This window comes from Entamoeba invadens (assembly GCF_000330505.1).
Source record: "Entamoeba invadens IP1 unplaced genomic scaffold scaff_1105074726399, whole genome shotgun sequence".
NCBI classification, from domain to species: domain Eukaryota; phylum Evosea; order Mastigamoebida; family Endamoebidae; genus Entamoeba; species Entamoeba invadens.
The window spans coordinates 22,805-33,131 of record NW_004443628.1 but is presented as its reverse complement, the minus strand read 5'-3'; the positions used below and the strand labels follow the sequence as shown (position 1 = coordinate 33,131).

Here is a 10,327-nt window from a genome sequence, read left to right as displayed (position 1 = left end):
TATTATTAAACTATATAGAAAATAATATTAACCTAACCCACCATAAGAACAATTTATTTACAAATTTTTATGTTTTGATTCTTTTGAATTGAATTAATACTCTAATTTTGAATTATGGGATTCATTTTATTTAACTAAATGAAATGTAATAATATTTTTAATAATAAATAAAATAAAAATAATAATTAGCAGACCATTATTAATTAACACGATTACTGATGTTTATATTTTCATGTTTGTGGTGATTATTTTCAATAATAATAACAATGAATATAATGATATAAACAACTTAAGCTTTTTTATTCGGGTGTGAAAGAATAAAAAAATAAAAATTATTGTCATGCCTTATAATTACCATTTTAAAATGTATCAGTTAAGCATGGTAACTATATAGTTTTGATATGGTTAATTGAAATATTTTTATCGATTATCAACTTAGAGTAGTCAATTAATTGTAAATTAGTATTATTTTTTTATTTGGTTCTCTTCATCATTGTTATTACTATAAAAGTCGTTGAAGAAGTTGTATTATAATAGTAATAATTTATGTTGAACTTTTGATTTATAGTCGGGTTTTACAACATTAATAAAAATTGTTTCGACTGGTTTAATTATTTTTAAATTTGAACTTATCAATAAACATACTAAAACACACACAACAATATGAAATACAAACATGGTGTGTTGTCTATTACTTTATTGAAAAATTCCTTTAAATTGAAATGTTTTTGAGACGATATCTTTTTTTATTTCAAAAAAGTGTATTAAAATATCAATTAACAAAATCATATTTTTTATTGTTTAATTATTTTTGTTTTACTTACTTTGTTGAGTGTTTTAAAATTGCTGTTTATAAGTTACACTAATCATTATTTGTTGGTGCGCAATTAACAAAATTACTTGTCGAGCATAATTTTTATCAAAGTAATAATTGAATTAATTTGAACAATTAATTATTTAATTTTGTTGTGTTTTATTCAAAAAATGTGAAAAGGTAATCTTATCATTATATTGAAGTTTATAACAATTATTGTTCCAACATTAAATTCACAAATATTTATTGTATTCACTGATAACTTTATTGTGATTTACATTGTGTTTATTTTATTATTGATGGAGATTCGGGCACTTTTAATTCATTATATTATTGCATTTCTTTAATTATTTTGTTTCGAACAATACTTTAGGTAACTATTTAAAACAAAACACTTTATACTTATTTAAAAACATTGTAGAATAAAAAAGTCGCAATATGATTACATTTTGATGGTTGATACTATTACAAATACTTCTTCAAATTATAATCAAATATTAAATTCAATGTTTATTATAATTTTAATGAGAGTAACATGTTTCGAAAAATAACACTTTTGACATTTTTATGTTTTATTAATCATATATTTCTACTTTTTGTTTATTCATTTTCTAATTTCTTTTGTGGAAAACTTTAAATTAATTACTTTATCATTTAATTAACCTTTTATGCTTTACTTTTGTTCTTTTATTTGAAAAAACATATGAATCAACAATCACATAGTTTTTGTGTATTTTTTGTTAAACAAATGCTCTTCCATGATTCGTGTACTTACTGTGTTTAAACGGTAACAATCAATTGATTTTGAAAAGTTTGGTCTTTAACTTCATTGAAATTACTGAAATACAAGAAAAAGAAAAAAACGTATGGCAATTGTGATAATTATGTGAAAACATTTTATTAATTGATTTTTACAAAATCAATTTGTTTTCTCTGTACAATTATTTATCATTCAAATTAAAATTGTTTTAAAACAGAATAAGAACATTAGCAACATTATATATAATATAAACAAGATGTGTGTATTATGTAAACTTTAACTATATTAAATTTGTATTATATTCAACTCAACTATTAAGTATTTTTCCAAATAATTATCTATAAACAAACCAAATTCTTTGACTTTTTATTTTTGTCTATTTTACTCGCCATTTTAAATTACATGAATGTTGCTGTTTTCTGTTCACAATTATCATTAATTATTTGAAAAATCTCGTTTTTTATACATAAATTGATAAACTTGATTTTAAAGACTAGTCTTTATCAGTTTAATGAATAATTTGAATTGATAATTTTATATGTGTATATTGTTTATGAGTTTAGATCAAATGCTATTGATTTGAATAGATAAACTAAATGTTGAAATAACGTTTATAATAATAAAACCATTACACTTTATTTACAAACAATCATAAATACTCCAACCACTTTAATAAATTTCTTAATGTTTTATGTTTATTTAAAACATAGATCTAAATCCTGTTGTTTTTATTGAGTATTTTGATTGTATCTGATTAAATTATCTCAAAATGATGATGGTGGACTTTTATAAATTATCAACACTATCCTTTTTCATTAATTTTGTTGTTGAAAAAATACTTATTCAATGAATACTCTATAATATCTGATTCTTCTTCAATCTATATACTTATTATAATTTATTATATTACCACTCTTAACTGTATTATCCACATTAAGAATATACTAAATGTATAAATTTAACACTTCAATGTTGATTATATGTCTAATTGTCTATTGATATTTCACTTTTTTATTTATTTGTTTTAATATATTTCTTTTGTGGACTGCTTTCTATTTACCACTTTATCATTTAAATATCATCTTATGCGTTATTTCTGTTCTTTCATTTGAAAATAAGTGAATCAACGATCACATTGTCTTTTGGTCAACTTAATTACATGAAAAAATAGTATTTATTTTTGTTCAATATTTATTATATTTCAATTATTATTTAATTAAAAAATAAGTTATACACATAAAACTTCTTGTTTTTTGTTGTTGCAAATATGTTTAATATTTTTATAATATTATTTTAATAACAAACTTATCCACTAAAAAGATATAAATAGTTTTTTATTTTCTCTAAAGGTTTTATTTTTACATTCGGCATTTTGGACAAAATAATAACCAAAAAGTGAAAGATTTGTAATATTTTTTGTAACATTTATTATTTTACAAAAACACCTCCAATTTTAGATTATTTACTTTGAGAAAAATAAGTTGGTAAAGGGAAATGCACTTTTGGGCAAAAAAGCTTGAAAAAAGACTGGGTTTTTAAAAAATGCAAAAGCTACGGAGTATGTTCATAGTGTGGCATTTTGGTACTTTTTTACTCAAAAATAATCGGCAAATACAGATACAGGAAAAACCAGGGACCAAATCATAAACCAGGCACCAGACTAAATTAAGCCGTTTTATTTTTGGTATATAATTAACTTGTTAAGGAAAAATCCCCAAATAATCAGGTTTTTGGAGGATATGTTGGTTTATTTTCAAAAACCAGGGACCAACTATTAATAGACACACTGTTTTTTTAAATAAAATAGAAAAAACTATAAAATATGAAACTCTTAATTAATTATTTGAAGTTGCCTCTATTGTTAATGCTTAGCCGAGCCAAAGTAATGTTTGTTCTTTGTATTAATTTATCTTCCGTTGTCTAATACGTTTAATAATTATCAAACAATTACTAGATATCTGTCATACCAATAATTTGTTTATTCTTTACTTTATTTTCATTTATTGCGTGAGTCACTTTTAATGCTGAACGAAAAGTGACTCATTGAATCAACCTAGTCTTCTCTATTCTACTTATTAAATTAAGAAGACTACAACATTTTCTTTGAAAAATGAATGAACGATTTAATTGAATGGTTGTGTTGAAGTCAAACAAGGTTGAACAAAAGAATAATATTTTATAATTAAACAATAATAAATAATAATAAACTTACTATTTTAGCTCACATAAAGCTTTTGTTCATTCATACTTTATACAACACATTCATTTTTTATCCCGAAAAATAACCGTTTTTAAACCCAAATAATAAGAAAATTACACGTATATCTATATATTTGCCCGTTTTATTGTATAAAATCCGCTTAATATTCAATAGCTTTAATTAGTCTGGTCCCTTGTTTTTCCTGTGGTCCTTGTTATTTCTGCTATCTCTATATGTTTATAACTCCCCAAATATTCTGTAATTAATATATATAAAGAAACTAAATTTTTAAATTGTTACCATTCTATATTTATAATTATATAAAGTACTTAATGAATAAATAACAATTAAACAATAATTTTATTTATTTGATATATAATTAGTGTGTATTTTAGGTAAAGTCTGATTTCTAATTAACAATATTCCAAAAATACAACAAGGAAATTTACTATATCAGTTTTTTATATTATAATATATAGTATCGACCATCGCTAATTAAAAACCATAAATACATAGTAAATTTCTTATTATTTTTTACCATTTGACATTCTCAAAGAAACGCTGGTTGTCAATCTATCTTTGCTTTTCAAAACAATTGGTATGACCTATTAACCACACTACAACAATGACACTCATTTGGTTAACTATCGTAAGTGGTGTGCTGGCTTATTTGACATTACTCGAGAATTCGTCAAAGAGGAATTACAAACTCCACATTTCTTGCTTTTTTGGATGTATAATTTGGTTAAAAAGTAAATAATTTTAAAAATAAAACAAAAAAAAATATTTTTTCGAAAAAAAGCTATTGATTATATATAAAAAACTTAATGTAAACTGTTTTTCAAAAGTCGGTACTTTCGATTTTTTGTTTTTTATTTTTTTAGGAAAAAACAAAAATAAAAAACGGGACTTTAGACAGTTCTAAAAATATGAGGTACAGACTTTTGAAAAACAGTTTATAATTATTTTTTTCATCGTTAATTAAAAATCCGACTTTATATATATTACATCAATTGACACATTTCCAAAATAATTATAGCCGAAAGTGGTATTATAACGTCAAATTTTGTATATTATAATCAACATATTGGTTATAAAATATTGACGCAGGTAATTAAAATAAAGATTTAAAGAGCCTCTGATCAATTACATCATAAATTACCGAATTTATTTTTTTATTTGTATATACAGTAGGGGGGGGTGAAAGGCTTGATTTATACTTTTAATGGTTTATGTACTATATTTAAATAAAACTATTTTTAATGTTCTATTTAAAAACACAACCTTGACTTATAAGTTATAGTTAATAAACCATAAAAGTATTGGTTCATCCTAAGCATAAAATCAGAAATTGAAATTGTATTCGAATGGACTTGGGTGTTTGTTAGTTTTTTCTCGATAAAGTCATCCGTAGGCGTCAGTCTTCTTGTTTGATATGGTTCTTGTTGTTGGTTCAGCTCTTGGATATTCCAAGGCAAACTTTCCTCTTTGGATTTGACCAAATATGTTGGTCTAGGCGGAAGAACAAACAATTCCAAGTGTTCTCTGATATAAACACTGTTGGCTTCCAGTAACAACCTGTAAGCCTCTTCGATAAAATAAACATTCTCTTGATCTTTACAGTATTGACTCCAACAACACCAGAACGGTTATATGATGCAGCAATGATGTTTTTGCTTTGCTCTATAATGCTCCCAACACTTTTTTGGTATTACGAGCAATGGAAACATAAATATGCTCTCTCGGCCCCCTTGTTCTCTTAGAACTTGTCGTGATCTGCCACCACTATCACCATGTTCTCTCATTTAAAAATCAATTCAATTTGAACCTCGCCGTCTTCAGTTACTGCGAAATTGGCGTCAATTGATTTTTAATTGTCAGAGTATTCAGTAATTTAGTGTTTTAACAACTCTAAATACACAAGCCAAATGGCGAGAAGAATTGGCTCGTGTAAAAAACAACTTGTTTATTATTGCTAAAGGAAATCCTTTGTAGAAAGAAGTTGTATTTGTGCTGTCGTAGAAACATAAATAATTAAAACTTCGTGAATTAATTCTTGGTTATTTCAAACAATAAAAATAAGCCATTCAATTTTCTTCATAACATTGAAAGTTGTTAACCTTTACTTTTCAAAAAAAACGTTTAATTTCATTTTGATAAGCTAAGAATCTTTTTTTGACATTTTTTATAAATTATTTATAGTTTTTGTTATTTTTTAAATAGAACCGGGAAAACTCTGTATAGTAAAAAAGATAATAAAACAATTGGTCAAGCCCCTCACTCCCCCTACTGTAAGTTTGTAATATAAAAATATAATAAAAATTTTTATATTTTTTGAATTATTAATTTAAAATGGTGTTCTTTAAAATTCAAAATGTTTAAATACATTAAAAAGCGTTTATATTTATTGAAATGTGTGAATTGTAATAAAAAAGACTTGTTTAAGATCCTAAATATTTTTTCAGATTTTGTCTGTACTTTTTAATTTCTTCTGTTTCCTGTTGTTCGTTTCTTGTCAAATTGACAACAATTTGTCCCGGGTCTTGAATTCCATTTTTGTCCAATACAACCAATTTGATTTTCCCTATTGCATCAACTTCAAACTTGAAGGTGATTTTATCCCAAAAATTGAACCTCAGAGTAGTTTCGAATATTCCAATCAAACTTCTGTCTTCTGTAAGTATGACTGAAACAGTTGGTGTGATTGTTGAGACACTGAAAGTAACATTTTCAACTGGAAGGGGTGTTCCTTTATTGATCAAAGTAACTAATATATTTCCTGTTTTATGTTTGTGGTCATCAACTAATGTCAACAATGTATTCACATCTCTTGCTGTTATTTGTGTGATATGATTTTTGACTGTTTGTGAAGCAACGTCTCGTGCATACAAACAAGCGCCTTTTGCGATAACCAAATTAATGTCTTCACACTCTAACAATGGTCTATCGGGAAACACTCTTCTTAACATTTTTTTCACTTCAGGTATTTGAGAACTTCCACCAATTAATACAACTCTTTTTATTGTTGAAGCTTGTACCTTATCCTTTTCAAGTGTTTCTTTTATTGTTTCCTCGCACCTCTTAAAAACTGACAAACAACACTCTTCCAAAATATCACGAGTAATTAATATTGAAAATTCGCTGCGGAATTCAGTGAATTCCAGTGAAACATTTTCTTTGACAGACAACTCGATCTTTGCATTTTCAATCAAATTCTTGAGTGATTGCCTTCAATATACTTTTTTCTTTTGTATTGTTGTGCTATCACCATTTTGCACTTTAAATAAGTTGTTTACCTCATTTTCATTGTATTCCTTCCACTCATTCATGACATAATCCAGAAGTGCAATATCGATGTCAATACCACCAAGGTTTTTATCGCCATGAATACCACAGAATTTAATATGACTGCCTTTTTTCTCGCCAACAGCAGTGTCTAAAGTTCCTCCTCCAAAGTCAAAGAAAAAGATCATTCCGTTTGGTAAATTGTTTAAAGAATAATTATATGCAGCTGCTGTGGGTTCTGATATTAATCCAATGACATCAAGGTCTGCTATTTTTGCTGCTTCTTCGGTTAAGTCCCTTTGTTTTTGATCAAAAAAGACGGGGTGTGTCACAACAACTTTCATCGACTGTCTTTGAGGGTCGAAATCCACATTTTCAATAACTTGCTTTTTGACGTGACTTAATATGATTGCAGAAATTTCAACGGGGCGGACTGGTGTTGGGCGACCTTGGAAAGTTGTATTAAAATAACAAAATCCATCAATGTCTTCTAAAATGTCTGCGTAATTTGATTTGATGTTAACAATTGAATCATCTTTAAAAGCAACACCTAAAATACGTTTAACTTCTTTTATGCTAGTAATTGATTCGGTTGCTACTTTAACTGGATAACTATTGAAATCAACAGTTGAACGAACGGATTGTTCGTTGGACGAAAAGGTCAAAGTTTTGACACATTGAGACACACTGGAATAATAAGCAGCTTTGGTATATGTTGTGCCAAGATCAATACCAACATATATAATTTCTTTTGCCATTCTGATTATTATTTGATTATTATTGTTTTTATATTAAAATTGGAATGATTATTAGTTCAATAGTATAATTAAATTATAAAAGTGCGGTATATTTAATGAAGTTTTTATTTAAAATGATCTTTATTTTCTTTAAAAAAATTCATTTAAATAATTATTTTTTAATAAAAATATATTTTTATAATTTTGACTGATTTCAAAAAGTTTGAATTTGTGTTTCGTTTTTGTATACGAGAATAATATAACGTAATTTTTAAAATACGGTCTGGACTTTAATTATTTTAAAATGTTGTTTAAGTAAGATTATAAATATAAAATTTAAACTTTGGGAAGTTAACAAATCAGTAAGTACAAACTTTTAATCCACAGTTTAGATTTACTAAAGTTACCCTATTTGTGTATTTCAATTACTGTACTGAAATAAAACGAACTAATTTAACCAAAAATCACCACGGAAAGCATTTAAGCACAACCTTTGTGCTCCAAATTAATTTTGTTGTGGAATATTAGCGACTAAATCTGATTTGATTTAGTCGATGTGACAATGCAGTTATATATTCAATATTTTTTTACATCATCACAATTTATGTGTGCAACAATTTCTATTTTTGACATCACAAAACACTTTTTGTACATTTTTAAAACGAAGTATTCAGTCTGATTTCCAACAGTCATTACAAGATTTTTGCATTTTTCAAAATTTGCTCATTTATACATTTTAACTATTTGGTAAGGTATATTATTAATGTTTTTTATAATTAAGTATTCGATTTGTTTTTCAATCAAACACCCTTTTCAACCAAATTATAAATAAGCCAAATGTAAGTCTGTTTGAAAATGTTGTTTATTTGACAAAATTTTTTAAATAATAAGTTATTAAAAATTGGAATTAGGGAAAAATGTTAAAATCAGGGTAAAAATTATGAAACAGTGTTTTGGAGTGTTTCAAATCGTTTCGCCAAATATTCCAGTTTTGAGGTTTAATAATGCCATACAACGTTGGAAAGCGGACAATGTTTTATGACTGACTTTAATTTAAATTCATCACAAAGAATGTAAGTTTTGTTTTTTGTATAAAATAAAAAATAATTATATATATATAATATAGTTAATGGTTAATATTATAAAGAAAATATTTCAATCTTTAAATGTTATATGGGCAATTATTTATACTCACCATCGCCTGCTGTTCATCTTTTTATTACTGGTCTTGATGCAGCAGGTAAGACTACAATTATCTACAAATTTTGTCAAATGAAAAACATACAATTTGAAGTTAAAAACCAATATAATTCATTCATGTGTTTCGAACATATTAATTTTAAAAATTACGAAACCATTACTTTAGATTTGGGTGGTAACATGCGACCAGAGCCTTTCATTACCAAAAATGTTGTTGGATGTAATGTTCTGATGTATGTTATAGATATTTCTGATGTCTACCGTCGACAAGAAGCCAAAGACGAAATGTTCAGATTTCTTCAAGTCTCTGAAACTCGTGGTATCCCACTGATCATAATTTTCTCAAAAGTTGATTTGCCTTACAACATGACTGAAACTGAATTTATAAAATTTTTCGAGCTTGACAAAATAAAAGAACGAAAGTGGACTTTTATAATGATGAGTGCTTACACAGAAATGGGCTTGTTAGAGGGGTTTAAATGGGTCGAATCAAAAGCTAAATTAATTTTTTAATACGAAAGGGGTTGAATTATTTATGTTCTAAAAATATTATTTTTTTATTTGAAAACGTTCGTTATAATCATCAACTGTTTTTAGTTTAGCTTTTTTTAAAATTCGGGTGTAAAAAATAAGTTAAAAATTTGACATTGGTAATAGTTTTTGTGCTAATAAGGCTAACAAAATAACTTAAACCATGGTAAGACAAATCATTGAAATTCAAGTATTAAATCCCAAAACTGTAGTCTTTTTTTAAGACTAAAACAATTTGAAGAAAAGTTCTATAAAAAATTGACAAATATTACAATTATTACTTTTTCAAAATTTTTTAAAAAAACAACAAAAAATGGTGGACAATACACTAATTTGTCTGTAAAAGAGAGATCAATATTACAATTATTGACTATAAATTTTAAATATTTTACATCGAAAATTTCAAAATTATCAAAATTTACAATATTTGTGTTAAAAAACAAGTATAATAATAATAATAAAAAATATAATACATTCATTTTTAGTATTTTTATAGAAATTGATTGTTTTCAAATTAAAAAATATTTTTAAATATAATAAATTAGCATTGTTATATTCCTAAATAAACGGGATTATTTTTCATATGTTTTGACAAAAAGTAACAAAGTAAAATAAGCGTTTTTGCAAATGGAATTTATCGACAGAATAGTTGTTGTATAATATAATAAAACTATTTTTTTAACAGCAAAAAACCGAACAAAAATATCAAATCATGAAATTAGTGTTTTTTAAGTTTAATTATAATATTATTAAAGAAAACTATAAAACATAACAATAAAAATAAATAATATCAAGAAATT

At 25.3% G+C, this 10,327-nt stretch overlaps 3 protein-coding genes across 3 annotated transcripts; 1 reads left to right on the top strand and 2 right to left on the bottom strand.

The window, feature by feature from the left end:
• Positions 1–6,215: 6,215 nt before the first annotated feature.
• On the bottom strand, positions 6,216–6,743 carry EIN_216620 (hypothetical protein; the record flags this gene model as incomplete). The annotated part of the gene is made up of 1 exon (XM_004259620.1): positions 6,216–6,743. One exon carries the CDS (start codon positions 6,741–6,743, stop codon positions 6,216–6,218), a length of 528 nt encoding a protein of 175 aa, XP_004259668.1.
• A 261-nt stretch (positions 6,744–7,004) lies between these two features.
• On the bottom strand, positions 7,005–7,817 carry EIN_216610 (heat shock 70 kDa protein, putative; the record flags this gene model as incomplete). Its single annotated transcript, XM_004259619.1, has 1 exon — positions 7,005–7,817. One exon carries the CDS (start codon positions 7,815–7,817, stop codon positions 7,005–7,007), a length of 813 nt encoding a protein of 270 aa, XP_004259667.1.
• A 1,152-nt stretch (positions 7,818–8,969) lies between these two features.
• On the top strand, positions 8,970–9,509 carry EIN_216600 (hypothetical protein; the record flags this gene model as incomplete). The annotated part of the gene is made up of 1 exon (XM_004259618.1): positions 8,970–9,509. The coding sequence occupies one exon, from the start codon at positions 8,970–8,972 to the stop codon at positions 9,507–9,509; it is 540 nt and encodes a 179-aa protein (XP_004259666.1).
• Between the last annotated feature and the right edge of the window lie 818 nt (positions 9,510–10,327).